This window comes from Oncorhynchus keta, chromosome 20 (assembly GCF_023373465.1).
Source record: "Oncorhynchus keta strain PuntledgeMale-10-30-2019 chromosome 20, Oket_V2, whole genome shotgun sequence".
Taxonomy (NCBI): Eukaryota; Metazoa; Chordata; class Actinopteri; order Salmoniformes; family Salmonidae; genus Oncorhynchus; species Oncorhynchus keta.
In genome coordinates, this window is record NC_068440.1 from 24,173,894 (window position 1) to 24,197,489 (window position 23,596).

The 23,596-nt window shown below is 45.0% G+C and overlaps 1 protein-coding gene across 1 annotated transcript; it reads left to right on the plus strand.

Moving 5' to 3' along the window:
• Positions 1-1,730: 1,730 nt before the first annotated feature.
• On the plus strand, positions 1,731-23,217 carry LOC118399578 (zinc finger and BTB domain-containing protein 10). The gene is made up of 5 exons (XM_035795766.2): positions 1,731-2,944; positions 11,499-12,543; positions 16,104-16,172; positions 17,282-17,457; positions 19,904-23,217. Exons 1-5 carry the CDS (start codon positions 2,258-2,260, stop codon positions 20,219-20,221), a joined length of 2,295 nt encoding a protein of 764 aa, XP_035651659.1. The 5' UTR covers positions 1,731-2,257; the 3' UTR covers positions 20,222-23,217.
• The last annotated feature ends 379 nt before the right edge of the window (positions 23,218-23,596 follow it).

Here is a 23,596-nt window from a genome sequence, read left to right on the forward strand (position 1 = left end):
CTAATAGCGTTTCAATTGGTAACGTCACTCGCTCTGAGACCTGAAGTAGTTGTTCCCCTTGCCCTGCAAGGGTCCCAGCTTTTGTGGCGCGATAGGTAACGATACTTATAGGTAACGATGCTTTGTGGGTGTCGGTTGTTGATATGTGTAGAGGGTCCCTGGTTTGATCCTGGGGCGAGGGGACGGATGGAAGCTATACTGTTACACCTAGTTAAATAAAGGTAATGAAAACAGCCTCACCAGCTCTTCTAGGGTGAGTAAAATGTTCAGAGTGAGATGTTCTCTCATATGTGTCTGGAAGTAGCTAGTAAGCTAGGCAACGTTAGCTTGGTGCTTGACTGCTGTTGTGATGTCAGAACGCTTGGATCAACCCTACACCGCGTCCAGTGTGGGCTCCCAGAGCTAAACTCTCTGAATTTACGAACACAACCAGAGCCAGGCACGTGTTTCAATGTGTAACATGTAATCAAGCTGTCTATTTCAGCGCGTCAAGGCTGACAAACTAATATTTCACATTTCGTTGTAGTAATTGTTCTATATTTCATTGTAGGACAGCCATATTGATGTCTTTCTGAACATACACAAGTGGATTTAATGTGGCCCCAGAGTGACCTTCCAGACTGGGTTTCAATCTGACCTGTAACCTAATTGATATACACCCAATATGAGTTTTGACTCAGACTATAACCAGACTGTCTATAGACTGTCTGTTGACACGCCAGCCCCCCTTACGGGCCTGCTGCTGCTCAGTCAGACTGCTTTATTAATTTGCATTCAAAGAAATACTTAATTAAAAATAAAAAGTATAACACATACGTTTAAGCCATTTAATGGAGAGACTGGTTGTATGGGTATGCATATTGTATTACCCTCCCTTTCACTCTGGATTTAGACCTGACAAGGCTTTATATACACCTGCCATTACCAGAAACAGAGTGGGTCACGCTCCCCATCATGTTCACACACTGTGTCCTAGTTTAGTCCTTTACTGGTTTCGAAACTGGACGCTAGGCCTAACAACGCATTACTAGAACAGTGCTGTCAGTCAGAAAACTCAGCGAATCATGAAAGACTACTGCCACCTGCAGGAGCAAATGGTCAGGAGCAGGCTTCCATGGGATTATTCTAGGTTTTAGATCAATATATATTCACATATTGATTGTGGCAGTGTAACTTCAATAATCTGTGGGAGAAAAACGAAAAAATGTCAGTTATACCTAAACAAATGTTTTATGTTTTTGGTGTTATCTAAACATAAACGTATTACTTACGTATTACGTATTACTTACTGTATCATCACACACTACTAATTTTGGTTTATTCATATATAAAACCTAATGAAAATATATATATTCCACTCGGCTGCGTTGGACTGTATACATTTCCAATCAATTATTAGTTACGTATTTGGATTGTTATTTATTATTACAGTTTCGGATATTGCTGTGTTTTTTCACATAATTAATTTCAACAAAATATACACTTATTTGGACAACATTTGTTTGACTTTATTTTATTATATGCCTATAAAAAAAACTGGGTGATGTTGGATTGCATAAAAAATATTGGAAATCACGAAATAGTAATGGAGAAAAATGTGGAACGCAAAGAACCATGAAAGTGTTAATCATTCACCTGGTAGCTGTGTCACCGCCTAGGAGAGTATCTAGTATCTGTATGTTCCTAAATCACCACCACACCTTGTGCGTTTGGTTGGATCATTGAAATTAATGTAATACAAATACCATAGGTGCGCACTAGATGATGACTTTGATGCAGTTAAATACAAGGGGACCGTCACCCCGCTTGGCAGGAGGTCTGAAAGGAGGACAAGGATTTGTTGGTTGGAGACAAGCAAAACCAAAGATGAAAGCACGCGGAAAATGGGTGCAGCCACTCACACAAAAGACCCCTTGCTGTAAACAGCGTTGAGCTACAAAAGAACAGCACCCCCATCTTCCTTTAAATGACCCCCCACGACCCCCCTTTCTCTGGTCGAAGTGCATTGTGGGGAAAGTCGTTGCCATTCGACCTCTGTAGGGCCTGCGCGGACGCAGCTAGAACCCTGAAATTCATTATGCGTTTTAAAGCTTTATTTATTTCCGCATAACCTACATACTCTCACCAGGAGGCCAAAGTAGGAAAAAACGATAAACAGACATTTAATTCGGATCCGCAACATATAATACTTTAATATATCGACATTAGTCGATAGGGATATTGTTAAGAAAGTGGTATATTTTAATATATTAAGAAAATGTCTGGGGAGAGAAACCGCAGGTCGCTGGCGTTCAGAGGAGGTGGATTAGCCGTAACCGGTTCCAGTGGTGTCGGGGGGAGCAACAGTAACAGCTGGGAGGCCCAGGCCTGTCAAGACCGAAATTTGAACGGGAACAGACCAGATCAAGAAGAGGATAGGGATCTGGGGGCAAAAGGACCATCGCAAGAGAGAGTGGAGGGTGGGGGATCTGTCAGCGATAACACAGAACCAGAGGCGGAGGAGGAAGAGGACCCGGAAGGGGGCAACTGGGCAGACGGGAACGGAGATGATCGTGTCGGTTGGGTGGCAGTAACTGTCAGAAAAGACGAGTCCAGGAAAGGGAGTAACTGGACAGCGGGTAACGGCCTGAACAGCGAGGACAGAGGCGAAGCGGGGAGCGGGGGAGACGGGGAGCAGGAAACGGGTGGTGCCAGGAAGTCTTGGGTAGAAATGAGACCGCAGACGTTACTCCAGAAACATTCGCCATTCCAAGCATCATGGCGACAGGAGTTCCCATGGCTCAAATTTTGCCAGGAGACGGGACTTATGTCTTGCTCCTGGTGTCACAACATTGCCACTAAAAACAACGACGAGCTGGTGAAAGGCAGTCGAAATTACAAGCGGGCCTTGCTTTTGAGACATCACCTGTCTTCTGAGCACGGAAGGAATGATCCGACCAAGCAGGTAAAGTGTCTACAGCGTTATTTATGGTTATCATTTTGAGTTGTGTCTAACTTAGCTAATATTTACGCACAGCTGAGTTTCAGTTCCCTGGCAGTTCCATTTCCCCGCGAGAGGCTATCCAGCTGGCTTCCTAGTTCGCTAACGTTAGCTACTTTTTAGCTAGCTTCTTGCTAGTTCTAATCAGACGTGTTTGATAGTTAATGGTAGCTAGCCTACCCAATGCTCCCATGTTAATCTAAATACCTAGCTACAGCTCACGTTTATTAAAATGTGCTTAATGGTGACATTTATACAGAAACCAATTACTAGCGAAACAAATCTGGCTAGCCTGTAGCCCAGTGACAGTGTGACTCCCATTAACGTGCTATTCCACGTACAAGTAATGGGAGTCACATTGGTGGCTAGCTACCTTAGGGTGTTATTATATATATTTCCATAGCTTCAGGGACAGTACACATACTGGCTAGCTATCTACTGTTAACATTTGCCTGGAGTTGTATGTTTTCTTCTGTGCCAGAGTATAATGCACTTGCAACCATTCAACAAACGCTTTTGTTGCCCCAGCAACTACCTTGGTTGATTGCTAGCTTGCTTTGCTAGCTGGTGAACCGCACCCCTGCCCCCCTCCCTTCTCTGTTCTGCTTTGCACAGTGGAGAGCAGAATGCAGAATGACCTCTGGCGCATTTCTCCCCTCCCGTTGGAGCAGCTAAATTAGAGGCATTGTGCTAGATGACTCCCCAGAATCCATAGATGGTGTGTCACGGGCTAGGTTGGACAGGAGGAGAGGTAAATCAAGTCTAAGCAGCTTGACAGCTAGCTACCCCTTCATACCCTCCCTTCCTGACCCACATGCAATTCTCTCTGTGAAAAGGTTACAATAGGTTCATACACTATATATACAAAAGTATATGGACACCCATTCAAATTAGTGGATTCGGCTATTTCAGCCACACCCGTTGCTGACAGGTGTATAAAATTGAGCACACAGCCATGCAGTCGCCATAGGTAAACATTGGCAATATAATGGACTCAGTGACTTTAATCATGGCACTGTCATAGGATGCCACCTTTCCAACAAGTCAGTTTGTCAAATTTTTGTCCTGCTGCCCCGGTCAACTGTGTGTGCTGTTATTGTGAAGTGGAAACGTCTAGGAGCAACAATGGATAAGCTGCGAAGTGGTAGGCCACACAAGCTCACAGAACGGGACTTCAGAGTGCTGAAGCGAGTAAAAATAATCTGTCTTCAGTTGCAACACTCACTACAGAGTTACAAACTGCCTCTGGAAGCAAAGTCAGCACAATAACTGTTTGTCGGGAGCTTCATGAAATGGGTATCCATGGCCGAGCAGCCACACACAAACCTAAGATCACCATGTGCAATGCCAAGCATTGGCTGGAGTGGTGGAAACCTCGACTATTGGATGTTCTTATAGGCACTATAGTATTGCCAGTGTAACAGTATAGCTTCCGTCCCCCTCCTCGCCCCTACCTGGGCTCGAACCAGGAACACATCAACAACAGCCACACTCAAAGCATCGTGACCCATCACTCCACAAAAGCCGCGGCCCTTGCAGCGCAAGGGGAATATCTACTCCAAATCTAAAAGCGAAGCTAAAACCCAGCTAACTAGCTAGCCATTTCACATTGGTTACACCAGCCATTAGGCTGATAGACTTGAAGTCATAAACAGCGCTGTGCTTGCGAAGAGCTGCTGGCAAAACGCACAAAAGTGCTGTTTGAATTAATGATTACGGGCCTGCTGCTGCTCAGTCAGACTGCTCTATCAAATCAGACTTAATTATAACATAATAACACACAGAAATACGAGCCTTTGGTCATTAATATGATCGAATCCGGAAACTATCATTTCGAAAACAAAACGTTTATTATTTCAGTGAAATACAGAACCGTTTGGTATTTTATCTAATGGGTGGCATCCCTAAGTCGAAATATTATTGTTACATTGCACAAACTTCAATGTTATGTCATAATTATGTAAAATTCTGGAAAATTAGTTCGCAATGAGCCAGGCGGCCCAAACTGTTGCATATACCCTGACTCCTGAGCGTGCAATTAACGCAAGAGAAATGACACAATTTCACCTGGTTAATATTGCCTGCTAAACTGGATTAGTAGTTATAACTAGTTATTATGATTGATTGTTTTTTATAAGATAAGTTAAATGCTAGCTAACAATTTACCTTGGCTTCTACTGCATTCGCGTAACAGGCAGGCTACTCGTGGAGTGCAATGGTTAGAGCGTTGGACTAGTTAACTGTGCGGTTGCAAAATTGGAACCCCTGAGCGGACAAGGTGATAATCTGTCGTTCTGCCCCTGAACAAGGCAGTTAACCCACCGTTCCTAGGCCGTCATTGAAAATAAGAATGTGTTCATAACTGACTTGCCTAGTTAAATAAAAAGGTATATTTTGTTTTTGTTTTTAATAATCGGAAATCGGCGCCCAAAAATACATATTTTCGATTGTTATGAAAACTTGAAATCGGCCCTAATAAATTGGCCATTCCGATTAATCGTCCGACCTCTAGTGCCCACTGTAAAGTTTGGTGGAGAAGGAATAATGGTCTGGGGCTGTTTGTCATGATTTGGGCTAGGTCCCTTAGTTCCAGTGAAGGGAAATCTTAATGCTACAGCATACAATTACATTCTAGACGATTCTAACTTTGTGGCAACGTTCTGGGGAAGGCCCTTTCCAGTTTCAGGATGACAATGCCCTTGTGCACAAAGCGAGGTCCATACAGAAATGGTATGTTGAGATCAGTGTGGAAGAACTTGACTCGCCTGCACAGATCCCCTGACCTCAACCCCACCGAACACCTTTGGGATGAATTGGAACGCCTACCGCAAGCCAGGCCTAATCGCACAACATCAGTGCCGACCTCACTAATGCTCCAATGGCTGAATGGAAGCAAGTCCACGCAGCAATGTTCCAACATGTAGTGCAAAGCCTTCCCAGAGGAAGGATGATTTTATAGCAGCAAAGGGGGGATAAACTCCATATTAATGCCCATGATTTTGGAATGCGATATTCGACGAGCATATGTACACATACTTTTGTTCATGTAGTGTATGTATGCTGGCAGCAGCATGGGTTGTCATGGCACCATCTGGACCTTGTCAACCCATACAATTTATGGGTTAATAGTTTTTTTTATGGTATGTTTTTATTATTATGTAATTACCAAGCTATACATTGTCAGGTTGTATGTACAGAAGGACAGAAACCATGACAGACCATCACCAAGGGTTCTTTCCCCTAGGCTTGATATCAACGATTGATTACTTGATGATGTTCCCAATACCAAAATGATGAATGTGTATATTGCTGCAAATAAATCACTTTTGGAATATTCATCGTAGGACTATGAAACACCCTCTGGGTGAGATGGAACATTCCACTTGTGTGATTACAAAACCTGCCCAACACCATTGCTACCCAAATACAAAGCAATTATTAAAATCCTATCTAACAATGTTGTTAGCTACTGTAGTAATTACAGGGTTTTTACACAGGGTTAAAGAGGAATCACAGCAGTATATAAAAAAAACTACAGAGCCCAGTTTCCTATGTGACATCTACGCCCTATCACCTCTTATACTGACTCTGATTCAAGCTGTCAGGGGAATTAAGAGCATGCAGCCACAATTTGACTCTTAATTTGTCAGTGAAATGCAAGAGGATTGGATCACACTGCCAGACCACCAGGGTTAGTTCAGTCCGATATACGCAATCACTAATCAGAATGACTTAAAGTGAAGGGATCCACTAACTTGTACACATCACTAATTAGGAAGGAAAGCAGTGGGAGGAGCGATTAGTGAAGAAGTAGTCCTCCTCCCTGAAAACAAGACTACCCTGGCCGCTTGGTTAGGGATAGCGAGGGATAACACAGTAGCTGCCTTATCCACCATATAATCAACCACTTTCCTACAGCCTTAATTTCATTTCGTAGCTTTGGAAGTGAAAAAAATTTGGATGCCTTTAAAATGTATTGAATTTCTGTGCAGTTGTTAATGTCAAAGTTTAAATATGCAAAGATGATTTTCCCTGTGGTGTTTTCCCCCATATATAGTAGCCTAATGCTGTTTTGAATATAATTCCTGTGTGAACTACATTGTGGCAGCACATGAAATGGCATAATTTTCTTCACCCAATTCCGGACCAAAGTCTGAGGGGGGAGGGGGGAGGGGGGGGGGACAATTCATCCCTGGAATCCGTCAACCCAACGAGGAGCTATTTGCATTGTTGGGAGGCCTGGAGGCCTGCTCCCAACCCACACCTTAGGGCCAGACACACTGCTGCATTGTTCTAGCATCTGGGAGACGGTCGGGTTAGGGGAGAGTATGGAGCCAGCTGGCCCCAGGGTAGGGATGGGATGGTAGATGGATGGTAGTGTGTAGTCACGTTAGCCCATTGCCCTTGGTAAGTTTTTATTTTCTGGGATATTGTTCCACAAATTGTACTCTCTGTTTTAAGAGGAAGTGTTTTATATTTGTACTCCTGGATGGTGAGAGATTAGTCAACAGTAGCCTACATCACACAGTTAAGGACTGGTAGGTAGATCTACTGTAAAAGTCCTTTCAATCTGTTTGTATTGGCCTAGGCTGCATTTGCAGTCCATTTTAGTAATCCGTCGATAGTAATAGCCTAAACACAGAATTTCACCTACAGTGCATTCGGAAAGTATTCAGACCTTTTCCACATTTTTGTTACGTTACAGCCTTATTCTAAAATGGATTCAATAGTTCCCCCCCCTAAATCTCCACACAATAACCCATAATGACAAAGAAAAAACTGTTTTCTAGAAATCTTTAGAACATGTTATAAAGCTGATATTACATTTACATAAGTATTCAGAACCTTTACTCAGTACTTTGTTGAAGCACCCTGTGCTAGCAGCATACCACCGTGTATACCACTGCTGGCTTGCTTCTGAAGCTAAGCAGGGTTGGTCCTGGTCAGTTCCTGGATGGGGGACCAGATGCTGCTGGAAGTGGTGTTGGAGGGCCAGTAGGAGGCACTCTTTCCTCTGGTCTAAAAAAATAAATAATATCCCAATACCCCAGGGCAGTGATTCGGGACACTGCCCTGTGTAGGGTGCCGTCTTTCGGATGGGACGTTAAATGGGTGTCCTGACTCTCTGAGGTCATTAAAGATCCCATGGCACTTATCGTAAGAGTAGGGGTGTTAACCCTGGTGTCCCTGCTAAATTCCCAATCTGGCCCTCAAACCATCACGGTCACCTAATAATCCCCAGTTTACAATTGGCTCATTCATCCCCCTCCTCTCCCCTGTAACTATTCCCCAGGTCTTTGCTGCAAATGAGAACGTGTTCTCAGTCAATTTACCTGGTAAAATAACGGATAAATAAAATAAAATCAATAAAATCCTTGGCAGCGATTACAGCCTCAAGTCTTCTTGGGTATGATGCTACATGCTTGGAAAACCTGTATTTGGGGAGTTTCTCCCATCCTTCTTTGCAGGTCCTCTCCAGAGATGTTTGATTGGGTTCAAGTCCGGGCTCTGGCTGGGCCCACTCAAGGACATTCAGAGACTTGTCCCTAATCACTCCTATGTTGTCTTGGCTGTGTGCTTAGGGTCGTTGTCCTGTTAGAAAGTGAACCTTGGCCCCAGTCTCAGGTCCTGAGGTCTCTGGAGCAGGTTTTCATCAACGATATCTGTACTTTACTCCGTTCATATTTCCCTCGATCCTGACTAGTCTCCCAGTCCCTATAGTTGAAAAACTACCCACAGCATGATGCTGCCACCGCCATGCTTCACTGTAGGAATGGGGCCAGGTTTCCTCCAGACGTGAAGCTTGGCATTCAGGCCAAAGATTTCCATCTTGGTTTCATCAGACTCACTAGAGAATATTGTTTCTTATGGTCTGAGAGTCCTTTTAAGTGCCCTTTGGCAAACTTCAAGCGGGCTGTCATATTCCTTTTACTGAGGAGTAGCTTACGTCGTGTTCTTGGTCACCTCCCTGACCAAGGCCCTTCTCCCCCGATTGCTCAGTTTGTCCAGGCGGCCAGCTCTAGGAGTCGTCTTGGTGGTTACAAACTTCTTCCATTTAAGAATAAAGGAGGCCACTGTGTTCTTGGGAAACATCAATGCTGCAGACATTTTTTTGGTACCATTCCCCAGATCTGTGCCCCGACACAATCCTGTCTCGGAAAACCTGTTTTCACTTTGCCATTATTGGGTATTGTGTGTAGATTGATGAGATTATTATTTTTTTCGAATCCACTTTAGAATAAGACTGTTGTGTAATGACATGTGGAGAAAGGGAAGGGTCTGAATACTTCCTGAAGGCACTAGATTTCATTTAGATGATGAACGTCAACGGGCCTCGAGCCTACCAGTACTCTAACCTCATGTTTCCACCATAACATCACTGGGCCTGGCTCACAATAAATGGCCACGTCAGAGGTTCGTCTTCTTACCATGGTATTCTCATTTGGACTCCACCAGAGCAGTGTGAGAGACCTGCCGATCCAGCAGCACTAACACAGTCCGTAACACGTGGCACATCTGGATGAAGGATGAGCCGAGTATGGAGCCAGAGAGAGTAGTGTCCTAGCCTGGCTCCCGTACCGCCATACTGCAGCCCAGCTCACACAGCCTAGGCCTACATGCAGCAGTGTAGCAGGCCTGTACCCCAACCATTGTGACCAGTCTCAGTTACTGTGGCAGTTATTATGGTTAAAACTGCCTGAATACCAGGACGTATCCCCACCATTGTGACCAGTCTCAGTTACTGTGGCAGTTATTATGGTTAAAACTGCCTGAATACCAGGACGTATCCCCACCATTGTGACCTGTCAGTTGTTGCATCTTGTTAATCCAGTGAATGTGTAATAACAATTGTCACTTTTACCCCTACCTGTACATATTATCTCAACTACCTCGTACCCCTGCACATTGACTTGGTACCGGTATTCCTTGTATAAAGCCTCGTTATTGTTATTCGTGTTCCTATTTTCTATTTAATTTGCTAATTGTCTTACTTTATAACTGTGTTGTTGGGAAAGGCTCGTGAGTAAGCATTTCACGGTAAAGTCCACACCTGTTTTATTCGGTGAATGTGACAAATAAAATTTGGTTTAAAGATCGTAAATATGCCTCTTTATGCAACCAGGAAGCAGGCGATTTCACCAGAGATGGTTAATCTGCCTGCTCACCCTCCTTCCGTATACACACGCCTTTCAAAGTGTCAATGCCACACCTCTCCAAATACTACCCATCCTGTTAGGGCAGAAAATAAGGTATTGAGCATTGAGCCCATTGTATGGTTGTGTGGATGATTGAATCATTCTGCGTCTTCCTTCCTGTTATCCTATTCAGGGCTTAGCCCCTCTTAGAGAGCCACATGCAGCCCGTCTCCCTTACACACACACACACACACACAAGTGTCAAGTCAGGGCCTTTCTGGTTAAGTGGGAGCAAAGAGCAGAGCAGGCACAGAGGAGCCAGGGTTTAGCTGCTGTATCTAATAAGTGTGTGAGTGCAGGGCCATACAAAGAAGCCCCAGTGAGGCACAAAGCAGCACTGAACAATGAGCCTGCAAGAGAGGAGAGAGCCTGGTATTGTGAGGGTAAATGGGGTGACCTGGCTCTATCTCTTCTTCTCTCTGCTAGCTCTCTCTCGCCCTCTCTCTCCTTTCCTCTAGACCTGGTAACGCTAGGCAGGAACAGAGTGTCTTGCTGCTCCTGATAATAACCCCGATCATGCCTGCGCAGACAAGGGCTTCCAGTCACTCAGAGTAGGGAGGGGCGTGGGGACCTCGAAGAGCAGAGAAATGGATTTAATATAAATTACTTGAGCTGAAAACCCAGCTGTGTAAGGAGAGTGGGGTGGGGGAATGCAGGGCTCGAGCAATGTAAATTACTCAGGATTAGGACATCTGCTATGCAATTCCAAACTAAGCAGAAATGTATGCAGGCAGTGTGTTAGTATAGTAACAGTTATGTCAGTCAGTGCAGTGCTGTGTACTCCCTCTCTCTGGCTCTCCTCCGTACCAGCTTGGCCTGCTGCCCTGGATGGGAAACTCCCATGTTGGGATAGGGAAGATAGAGGGAGGGATGGAGGTAGAAGAAGAATGAGTTTCTCTCCCATCAGCCATCATATTGACAGATAGCGGGTGGGGTTTTGGGACAATTCAATCTGTTTCCGTCTGTTTTGATTTGTTATAACACCATTAGCTGCTGTCACAGACCCAGATTAGGCCCTATTCCTAGACACACAAATCGGCGTGATCTGGGAACCTGCGCCATCATTTTCTGCAAAAGTGGGAGTAACAGTAACCTAAGCACCTCTCTGACTGTATTTCAGTCTACTTTGGAAGTAGTTACCACATTTCCAGTTCCAGGTGAAGCAACACCTCCCCCATTATGGAGCCAGTCAGACCAGTTTCACCCCTGCCAGGTGCATCTCTTGTCATTGTCCCTTTCCTTTGTGTGTCCCTAGCCATTAATCCTGCTCATCTATTTGTTTCTCTCTCTCTCGTTCTCTGTGTGTGTGTGTTGTCTACCAGGAGCTGGAGCGGCCTGGCTGTGAGGAACCCCCCCAGGGGACAGACATGGAGACAGAAGACTACTACAGGAACAACAAACCTAACCAGGACTCCTACTGCTACCAGCTGCTGCAGGAGCTAAACAAACAACGCAAGGGAGGAATCCTCTGTGACGTCAACATCGTGGTGAGTGGAGAGGTGTTCCGGGCGCACAAGAACATCCTCGTGGCCGGGAGCCGCTACTTTAAGACCCTCTACTGCCTGACCAAGAGCGAGAACACTTCCTCGTCATGTGACCAGACGACCACAGTCACCGACACCCACCTCGACGTGGCGGCAGTGGCAGGTTTCTCGGTCATCCTGGACTTCCTGTATAGTGGTAACCTCCTGCTGACCAGTCAGAACGCCATCGAGGTAATGTCCGTGGCCTCCTACCTCCAGATGACAGAGGTGGTGGGATCGTGTCGGGGGTTCATCAAGGAAGCCCTCAACATCAGTATCAAGCAGGAGGCCCCCGACTCGGTGGTGGTGGATTACAACAAGAGGAGAACGGTGGCCAAAGATGGAGCTGGACAGGTGGGCTCAGACCGCAGCACCAACAAGAAGCCTGGGAGTAACTTCTGGGCCACCAGCATCCTGTCCAAGCTGTCAATCAAAGCCAGTGGTCATGTCCAGGATGGGGAGCAAGCAGGGGGAGGCAGCGTAAAGGAGGAGCCCAGTGACGTGGAGCTGTCTGCAGGGGAGGGCTGCGCCCTGGGAAGCTCCAGCTGGGGCTGTGAGAACTCATCCGAGTCTGCTGAGAACGAGCCTCCGAGCGTTCCGGGACCGGGGCCGGTGTTCGTCTGGAACGAGCCGGCTCCCGGGGCTGCGGCGGGCAGGGTGGTGGCGGTGAAGAGGGAAGGTCAGAGGGTGCAGCCGGGGAGCGGACGGAGGAAGAAACAGATCACGCGGCGGTTCGTCTACAACATCCCACCAGAGCCAGAGGAAGGGTTTGATGAGGGGATGTTCATCCAGCCCTCAGCCTCCTATCCCAGGGAGGACTTCTCCTTCCTCTCTGAGAACGCCGGTACGTCACCTTCTCACACCAGTTCTTTAGGTAGCCAGTTCTTTAGGTAGTCAGACCAAGCACTCAGTCCCCCAACTGACTACACATAAACACATGCAGATTCTTTAGGTAGGTCGTACCAACAGTTGTTTAGATGACTAAACAGCAGCCCTGTTTTAGAGAACATGTTAGCCTAGCATTTTCTGTTTAGTTCCTAGACTGACATGGTATGACGACCATACCTCTAGTCATGGTGTTTAGTTGGTGGAGGTCTGAGTTAGTCCAGAGGTCAGTCCTGTTCCACTGGACATGGCAGCCTGCTAGTGCTAGTCAGAGACTAGAAAGAGTCACAGTACCCTGAGCAGACCTGATTTCAAATCATTTCAAATACTTTATCTGTGCTTGATTTGAGCTTGCCTGGCATAATGGAACAATAGAATAGTCCCCAAATTGGGGACTGAGGCCTCCCGGGTGGCGCAGTGGTTAAGGGCACTGTACTGCAGCTCCAGCTGTGCCACCAGAGACTCTGGGTTCGCGCCCAGGCTCTGTCGTAACCGGCCGCGACCGGGAGGTCCGTGGGGCGACGCACAATTGGCCTAGCGTCGTCCGGGTTAGGGAGGGTTCGGCCGGTAGGGAAATCCTTCTCTCATCGTGCACCAGCGACTCCTGTGGCGGGCCGGACTCAGTGCAAGCTAACCAAGGTTGCCAGGTGCACAGTATTTCCTCCGACACATTGGTGCGGCTGGCTTTCGGGTTGGATGCGCACTGTGTTAAGAAGCAGTGCGGCTTGGTTGGGTTGTGTATCGGAGGACATATGACTTTCAACCTTCGTCTCTCCCGACCCCGTACGGGAGTTTTAGCGATGAGACAAGATAGTAGCTACTAATACCACGAAATTGGGGAGAAAAATTGGTAAAATTCAACAACAAAAAAACAACAAAAAAAGAATAGTCCCCAAACTGCAAAATCCACCCATCTGGCAGGCTTGAGCAAACGCTGGTGGTGTTTGAAAGATTTCAAATAGTATTTGAACCCAGACTAGAGGTCGACCGACTATGATTTTTCAACGCCGATACCGATTATTGGAGGACCAAAAAAATGCCGATCCCAATTAATCGGCCAATTCTTTTTATTATTGTAATGACAATTACAACAATACTGAATGAACACTTATTTTAACTTAATATAATACATCAATAAAATCAATTTAGCCTCAAATAAATAATGAGACATGTTCAATTTGGTTTAAATAATGCAAAAACAAAGTGTTGAAGAAGAAAGTAAAAGTGCATTATGTGCCATGTAATAAAGCTAACTTTTAAGTTCCTTGCTCAAACCATGAGAACATATGAAAGCTGGTGGTTTCTTTTAACATGAGTCTTCAATATTCCCAGGTAAGAAGTTTTAGGTTGAAGTTATTATTGGAATTATGAGACAATTTCTCTATATACGATTTGTATTTCATATACAGTGGTGAGAACAAGTATTTGATACACTGCCGATTTAGCAGGTTTTCCTACTTACAAAGCATGTAGAGGTCTGTAATTTTTATCATCGGTACACTTCAACTGTGAGAGACGGAATCTAAAACAAAAATACAGAAAATCACATTGTATGATTTTAAAGTAATTCATTAGCATTTTATTGCATGACAGAAGTATTTTATCACCTACCAAACAGTAAGAATTCCGGCTCTCACAGACCTGTTAGTTTTTCTTTAAGAAGCCCTCCTGTTCTCCACTCATTACCTGTATTAACTGCACCTGTTTGAACTCGTTACCTGTATAAAAGACGCCTGTCCACACACTCAACCAAACAGTCGACCTCTAATCCAGACTGAATTGGTCAACCTCTAATCCAGACTGAAGGCCCCACGACCTCCACTACTGAAGGCCCCACGACCTCCACTATCCGTATATCTTTTTAATTAGCAGCCAGCCTGGTATGAGTATGGCCAGCCTGTCCTTTTTAAGTCGGACCCACTCCTGTCCTCATCCTGCCGCACCATACCTCAGAAATCCTGGGTTATCTCTGACTCAATGAGCCTGTCACGGCCACACACACACGCGCACACACAGGGCCAGCTCTGCCCCCATTAAGCAGTGTGCTGTATGGAATGATATCATGCATTGAGGGGGAATTTCACTCCTGTTGCAGGATAAGGAAGTAAAGCAGGGGACACATTCTTACTCCAGGTTCCTTTAAACGCAACACAAATCTTCTTCTCACATGTTTTATTGTGGCGAGGGGTGTTGCAACTCGGTGAGTCATCATTAATGAAGCAACACAATTCCCAAATTTGGCACTCTGACCTCCATTTCTGTCTCTCTTCAGCCTAGATCTATGTAGATGCTCCAGTTCCCCCGTAACTGTAGTAGTATGGGTTACTATGAGGAGAATCTGCGGTTTAGCATTAGTGCACAATATATTTATTTACCTTTATTTTAACTGGGTCACCGTTGAGACCAAGATCTCTTTTGCAAGGGAGCCCTGCATATACACTATTTACAAAGTAGAATACAATATAATACAAATATTCCAGAATAACAATCACATTCCTCAGCAAGGAGGTCCCCACTCCCCAATCAACATTTTAAACTGCCAGAGAGGCACCAGAACATCCAGTTATAGGGAACTCTGTAGATTGTTCCATACATGGGGTACAAATAAATTGAAAGCAGATTTACCCAACTTTGAGGAGACCAAAATTATTGTTCTTTTTTAACATTTTGCAATGGATAAATTAGCATTTCTTATTGGATAAGTCTCCCCGTTTCAATCTGTTTTCTTCTGTTTGGTGCTGAATGAACACTACCTAAGCTTCAGGTGACCAGAGGTCCATTCCTCTGCTTTACCATAGCAGAGTTTCTGGATTTATGGCTTTAAATTCTAGGTTCCTCTCTAAACAAGGCCGTTGGATTGGTTTAAAGTGCGGGCTGCCTGGTTGCTGCCTCTTTACACACACTCTAAATAACCTCCCAATCCATTGGAGGTGCAAAGCTGTCAGGGTCTGCCCCTCCCTCCCTCCCTAATCCCCCCTAATGCACTGGGGCTGTCCTTACCATTCCAAATATTGACCCAGGCAGGCAGAATAGAGAATGGGACCAGTGGTCAGGTACTTAACAATGGGCTCTGAGGGCCAGGCCCAGAGCTATGGCTAATTAAGCCTGTTCAGTGTAACATGATCCTCAGTGAAGGGCTGAGAGCTTCATCCTGGCTTAATCCACAGCCCAGTGGGAGAGGCTGGGAGAGGCTGCTGAATACAGTGGCCTGGCTAGAGGAAGTGTTCTACAGACAGACAGGCAGGCAGAACACCGGCAGCTCCAGGGTCGTATTCATCAGGGATTAGGCACCAAACAGAAAACACAAAAGCAGAATGAAACCGGGAGGGTCTACCTCCACGACTTGTCCAATAAGTCATTTTTTAAATGTATTTTTAAAACATTTTTCCTACAGTGTGCCCTGCTGAACACGACCCTGGGGATAGGTCTATAAACTGGGTGGGGGGGATTGTGGGGCCTGGTCTTTTGTGTACGTAAGGTAGTGTCCTTCTGATCATCTCTTTGTTTCTCCTCTCCCAGAACTGGCCAACCAGATTCAGTACAGCCTCCTACAAGACTCCTCCCAGCAAGGAGAGTCCTGGGAGAATGGTAAGATCTCTTCTTGTATAAGCTGCATGTACCTACTATTATACACTCTAGTAGTTGGCTTAGTATCTGTTCAGAAATATGTTCAGACTTTGGTACTTACAGATTAGAAATTACTATACTTATGATCGATTTTGTTTTCAAACCTTATGTCATGAACCTAACTTGGTGGATTTTTAATATCATTGTGATCAGTGATCGGAAAAGTTATTCTAAGTGGCTCTGGATCGGAGTGAAACGACTAAAATGTAAATATCCCACAAGGTGGTGGAACACACTGTATCCTGTTGAACACGAACAGCACAGGTGACCTGCTTTTCCTCAGCCCCCTGGCAACCTGGCCTGCTTGACAACGCTTTGTGTCTCGGCACAAACAAAGACAAAAGGCAGAACCCTATCGTTCAGGTGGCTGTGCTGTGGCACCGAATAGCACAGAGCCTTGCCAAATCAATCAGTTAACTAGTCACTATCTATAGCTATCCCTGGGGTTGTTTAGTAGTTCGTGTGGTGTTATGATTCAACTTTTTCACATCATAGATTCCTCAAATATCTTTCTTCATAATTGTGTAGTTGCTTATCGAGGCTGTAATTTTTGCCCACTTTAATTTGAATCCTGTTGATATCTTGTGAAATGTGTTCATAGCAGCCGAGGCACTGCATTTCCAAACATTTTCTTCAAGATTCTTTCCTTCCTACACGAATCTGAAATGTTTTATATCAGTGTGTTAATGGTAAAACAATGACATGTTTTCAGTAGGGAAATCACATTACACTTATTTTGTTATGTCCCCTAGGCAGTAGTTGCCATGGCAACTGACCCAGTTTCTAGTATTTTATGGGGGTAACTCTGAGTGACTGTTTTCCCTTTCCATAAACACCATGGTAACATGATATCCCCTCACTAGGGACCCCGCTCACCCCACCACCACACCCAACAGCTCCTCTCTTCTACTGAGAAGTGAAGAGCAAAGGGGTTGTACCACCAGAGACCGGGGTGGCTCGTTAACTAACTGCTCCAAATTCCTCCCTTCATTGTCTGTCAAATGTGGCTTTGAGCAGCTGAGTAGAAAGCAGCCTCCTGACTCATAACCTGTTTGTGTTTTTCTTCTCAGGCGAGTCGTCCGACACGGCCCTGAATAAGCTCAAGTGTCCCCATTGTAACTACATCGCCAAGCACCGAAGAACACTAAAGAGGCACCTCATCATTCACTCCGGCGTCCGCTCCTTCAGCTGTGATATCTGTGGCAAGCTGTTCACCCGCAGAGAGCACGTCAAGAGACATTCCCTGGTAAGACCCTACACACACATCACCGTGTCATAGCCTCCCTCTACACTGTCACCTTCCCATCAAGAGACATTCCCTGGTAAGACCCTACACACACATCACCGTGTCATAGCCTCCCTCTACACTGTCACCTTCCCATCAAGAGATATTCCCTGGTAAGACCCTACACACACATCACCGTGTCATAGCCTCCCTCTACACTGTCACCTTCCCATCAAGAGACATTCCCTGGTAAGACCCTACACACACATCACCGTGTCATAGCCTCCCTCTACACTGTCACCTTCCCATCAAGAGACATTCCCTGGTAAGACCCTACACACACATCACCGTGTCATAGCCTCCCTCTACACTGTCACCTTCCCATCAAGAGACATTCCCTGGTAAGACCCTACACACACATCACCGTGTCATAGCCTCCCTCTACACTGTCACCTTCCCATCAAGAGACATTCCCTGGTAAGACCCTACACACACATCACCGTGTCATAGCCTCCCTCTACACTGTCACCTTCCCATCAAGAGACATTCCCTGGTTAGTAGAGGGCCTGAAAGGGAACATCACCTCCCCCCAAACATAGCTGTCCTCTTCCACATTCTCACCTTCCCCCAGACACCTGAGTAGGGTTGCAAAATGACAGTTAATTTCTCAGAGTCAAGATTAATTTCTGGTTTTCCAGAAATCCTAGTTGGAAGATTATTGTATTCAGGATGTAATTATCAGGAAATCCTGAATCTTCCAACCAGAATTTCTGGAAAACCAGGTTATTTTGGGAAAGTTACCACACCCCCCCCAGTCCCTAAAACACCCTGCACCTGACTCTACCTCCACACCCCCTCAGTCCCTAAAACACCCTGCACATGAGTCTACCTCCACACCTCCTCAGTCCCTAAAACACCCTGCACCTAGGTCTACCTCCACACCCCCTCAGTCCCTAAAACACCCTGCACATGAGTCTACCTCCACACCTCCTCAGTCCCTAAAACACCCTGCACCTAGGTCTACCTCCACACCCCCTCAGTCCCTAAAACACCCTGCACATGAGTCTACCTCCACACCCCCTCAGTCCCTAAAACACCCTGCACCTGACTCTACCTCCACACCCCCTCAGTCCCTAAAACACCCTGCACATGAGTCTACCTCCACACCTCCTCAGTCCCTAAAACACCCTCCACCTAGGTCTACCTCCACACCTCCTCAGTCCCTAAAACACCCTGCACCTGAGTCTACCTCCACACCCCCCAGTCCCTAAAACACCCTGCACCTGAGTCTACCTCCACACCCCCCAGTCCCTAAAACACCCTGCACCTGAGTCTACCTCCACACCCCCCCCAGTCCCTAAAACACCCTGCACCTGAGTCTACCTCCACACCCCCTCAGTCCCTAAAACACCCTGCACCCTGAGTCCTTCAGACACCCTCGCTTGCCTCTAAACACCATGTCCTTGTAACCATGTCATCTTTGATTTCCTTAATTACTTGTTTTTAAATCACACCACCTCCCTCTTCAAAACATTATCACACACACCCATCCATACTCTGTCTCATGTCTCCACGAACCCGCTCTCCCCCTCCATCACTCTGTCCTCCACCCTCCCCTTCTCTCTCCCCCTCATCACTGTCCTCCACCTTCTCTCCTTCCTCCACCTTCCCTCTCTCTCCCCCATCACTCTGTTTTCCACCTTCTCTCCTTCCTCCACCTTCTCTCCTTCCTCCACCTTCCCTCTCTCTCCCCATCACTGTCCTCCACCTTCTCTCCTTCCTCCACCTTCTCTCTCTCCCCCTCCATGACTCTGTCCTCATCTTCTCTCCTTCCTCCACCTTCTCTCTCTCCCCCTCCATGACTCTGTCCTCCACCTTCTCTCCTTCCTCCACCTTCTCTCCTTCCTCCACCTTCCCTCTCTCTCCCCATCACTGTCCTCCACCTTCTCTCCTTCCTCCACCTTCTCTCCTTCCTCCACCTTCTCTCCTTCCTCCACCTTCCCTCTCTCTCCCCCATCACTGTCCTCCACCTTCTCTCCTTCCTCCACCTTCTCTCTCCCCCTCCATGACTCTGTCCTCCACCTTCTCTCCTTCCTCCACCGTCCCTCTCTCTCCCCCCCATTACTCTGTCTTCCACCTTCTCTCCTTTCTCCACCTTCCCTCTCTCTCCCCCATCACTGTCCTCCACCTTCTCTCCTTCCTCCACCTTCTCTCTCTCCCCCTCCATTACTCTGTCTTCCACCTTCTCTCCTTTCTCCACCTTCCCTCTCTCTCCCCCATCACTGTCCTCCACCTTCTCTCCTTCCTCCACCTTCTCTCTCTCCCCCTCCATGACTCTGTCCTCCACCTTCTCTCCTTCCTCCACCGTCCCTCTCTCTCCCCCCTATCACTCTGTCCTCTATTCCGACAGAACCTGAACAGAGCATTAACCTTTGTCTCGCTCTCTCCCCCCTCCCCATCCCTACAGGTGCACAAAAAGGACAAGAAGTACAAGTGCATGGTATGTAAAAAGATCTTCATGCTGGCGGCCAGCGTGGGGATCCGGCATGGCTCGCGGCGCTACGGCGTTTGTGCGGAATGTGCGGAATGTGCAGATTCCCACCAGGCCACACAGGAGGGCCTGGAGTCCCTGGAGGGGTTCGTCCGTGAAGACGATGACTTCGAGGAGGGTGGAGAGGGGGAGGAGCCTGACGAGGACATGGCTGAAGAGGGGGAGGAGCCTAACGACAACGACCAATCCAACTGGGAGGAGGGTGACACTGGTGCTGCCCTTGAGAACGAGTAGTGACTTGCTCAGATAGAAACAAAATAGTTGACGAATTATAAATTTTAAAAAGCTGGTAAACAATCAAAGTGCTATCAAACCTTGAGGTTATTTACACGGTTCAGTGTATGAGACAAAGAGAAGCTTTGGTAGCGAGGGACTCCAAGATGTACAGATATTCTATGTGTCAGACTCTGAGCTTAGTGCTCACTAGAGAAAGAGATAAAAATGAAATATTGAAATCAGGTTTATGGTGCTGTATTTTATTTTGGGGGGGAGGGGGTTGGTTGTGTACAGCGGTTTAAGTTACGATAGGCCAATCATCTTTAAAATAAATGTTAATTATTTAATTTATGAAAGAGAAGTTATTATGGTCTTATTAAATATACTTTGTTTTCTGTTTTGTTGTAAACTGCTATCAGAGAAGTTCCCTTTCAGATTTGGACTTTGTCAAGTCTGAAAGTATATTGTTAGCTGCGTGTTTTAGAATAAAATACGTCAGAGAGAGAGAGAGCATTATTTGCCGACAGGAAGATTTTATGTTTAGATGCTCTGAACATTATAATTTTATCTTTTATCTTTTCCATGCACAAATCTTGGAACCAAAAAATCTGTTTGTGACTAATTTATCACAGCCATATTTATGAGTTTAATTTAAGTGGGCTGTGCTATGTGCCAAGCAGAACGCACACCAAGATTTAGCAGGAAATAAGAAAACTACTGAAAAATGCTGAGAAAAAATATGAAAGGGATACTTGGGTATTTTGGCAATGAGGACCTTTATCTACTTCCCCAGAGTCGTGGAAGTCGTGGATACAATGTCTATATCTCTGTGTCCAGTATGAAGGAAGTTAGAGGTCGTTCCACAAGTCAATACTAACTAACTTTAGCACAATGACTGGAGGTCTATGGGTATCTACTCACCTGCTAGCAGATACCCATACACTTCCTGTCATTGCGCTAACGCTGGTTAGCATTGGCTCTCGACAGTAACTTCCTTCATAATGGACACAGAGACAAAAAATAGTAATCACGATTTCATCGGACTCTGGGAAAGTAGATAAGGCCTCATTACCAAAATCTTGTTGTATCCCTTATAAAGCAGAGAAAATAGAAAGTGATTAATAAAAAAGCAGTGAAAGGATATGGGGAAATGTTATTAGCTGGCTTTGTATGAATCACAGCACCACACAGTAACACTTTATAAAGCATTTTGACATTAATTTAAAGCTTGAATTTTGCCAAATGATTGGTGCTGTAATGCTTATGTCGCAAAATACTGGACCTACGGCTGTATATGATGTTTCTAATCATGAAGCTTAAAATGACTCAGTTATATGTATTAATCAGCTCTCTATAGAACACTGTTGTGCTATTGTCTTTTTTTATTTAATGCTCACACACTCACATACCATTTTGGAGAACTACCGACAGTACTGGACCTAAGTTAAGAAGATAACTTTATATATATATATATATACATGGTTTATGTTAGGTACTGAGTATATATATATATATATATATATATATATATATATATATGCTATTATTAACTTGAACGTTGTGTGTAAGGTGGTATTTGAAGAGTGCCGATAGATCATTATATGTGATTTATGAAGTCTGAAAGAGAAACTCCATTTTGAAAAGTGATGATATTTTTACAATCAGTTTTTATTGAATTTGTTAAGTCCTTTTGTTTTGTCTGCCAGGTAGGAAAATACTTTGTTAGATGTGAAGCTCTATGGCCATCATAGACATGCACTTACTTATTTTTTTGGCGTTCATGAAAATCATTTAGTCTTTGTTTGCTTCCCCAAAGAAGGTCAGAATGGAACAATATTAAGACAGTCTTTTCTCTTCCATGCGGAACATTTTTTAAGACATTTTGTTATTTAACATTATATTGACTCCAAAATGCAATCAAGACTGTTAATTTCTATCTGTTTGTCCAAACAAAATAGTTTATTATTGTTGAGATGATGTATTAAAAAAAGCCAGGTAAATTCTATAGTGTGTAGATCCTTGCTTGTGTATGTAATCTTCAGATTTAAATGTTTTTATAAAAAAAATAATCATTCACTTTACCCTAGATACATATATAGTTTTATTTGTCCTTTACAAAGATGTATTTACTTTTCCTTTTTATTTCATTAAGAACATATTTTATAAGAAATATGGATTGTTTGAAATGTAGGAACAGCAGTTTCTGTCCATATGCAGTGGATATATATTGAAGTGCTAAAAGTATACAGAAATGTTTGATCTCCCTTTTCTCAAAGTGGAAATGTATTTAAAGGAAACCTATAATAAGTTTCTCATCCCTGTTTGTAAAATATGATTTACCTTCAAATCACTGTGGGGGAAAAAAAATGTAAGTAGTTGATTTTACTTAATGGAACACACAGTCCGCTGCAGTCAGCTTGTTTAAAACCTTGGCCTAGCTTTGTGTCGTGTCTTGGTTGCATTCAGAAGGCACACAGCGGAAAACAAGTGAAACGGCGAGTTGCTATGCTATCTGTACTTGTACAATAAGAAACACTGGTTTTTGTTTTCCGTTGCAAAATGCGTTGCAACGTTGTGCCCTAATGAACACAACCCTAGCCTTCCTTTCCTCTCTGGGTCTGTGTGTGTGTGTTCACACCTGTGCTTATCCATTTAACCACCCTGTTTCTTGTTTTTATACTATCCTTTGACTCCCTTACTGTACAACCGATGATCTCAAGATGATGTATTGTTTTAGATTTTATTATGCTGTACTATAATGGACGAAACAAACAAAACACTAATACAGAAACAAGCTTTTTTTAAAAGGTGTATTTTTCAACTCTCTTTTCAAACTACAGTGATGCAAAACCAATGGGCCTTTCTTGGGCTCAACCCCAAACACAAAACAAGTCAGGTTACTCTTTATATGTTTTTTCAAGGTTTTCAAAATTAAATTCTCCTTTTTCTGTTTCAATTGTACTACTGTTCCTCTATAATACATTTTAAAAAATAAAACTTTGATAATGCTTAAACTTAATCTCTGTTTAATTTGTAAATGTTTTTTAATCGCATGACTTTATAGTCTGTCACCTCTGAAAAGGACAGGACACACCATAATGAACGTTGGTTATGCGCAGCCGTCCTGACAAAGCTTGGTCCTGGGGACATGGAGGAGCAGGCTATCGTTTGACCTGAGGGTGTGGGTGGGGTTATTGAGGGAGAGGGGTTCTTGGAGATAAGGAGGAGCAGGCTATCGTTTGACCTGAGGGTGCGGGTGGGGTTATTGAGGGAGAGGGGTTCTTGGAGATAAGGAGGAGCAGGCTATCGTTTGACCTGAGGGTGCGGGTGGGGTTATTGAGGGAGAGGGGTTCTTGGAGATAAGGAGGAGCAGGCTATCGTTTGACCTGAGGG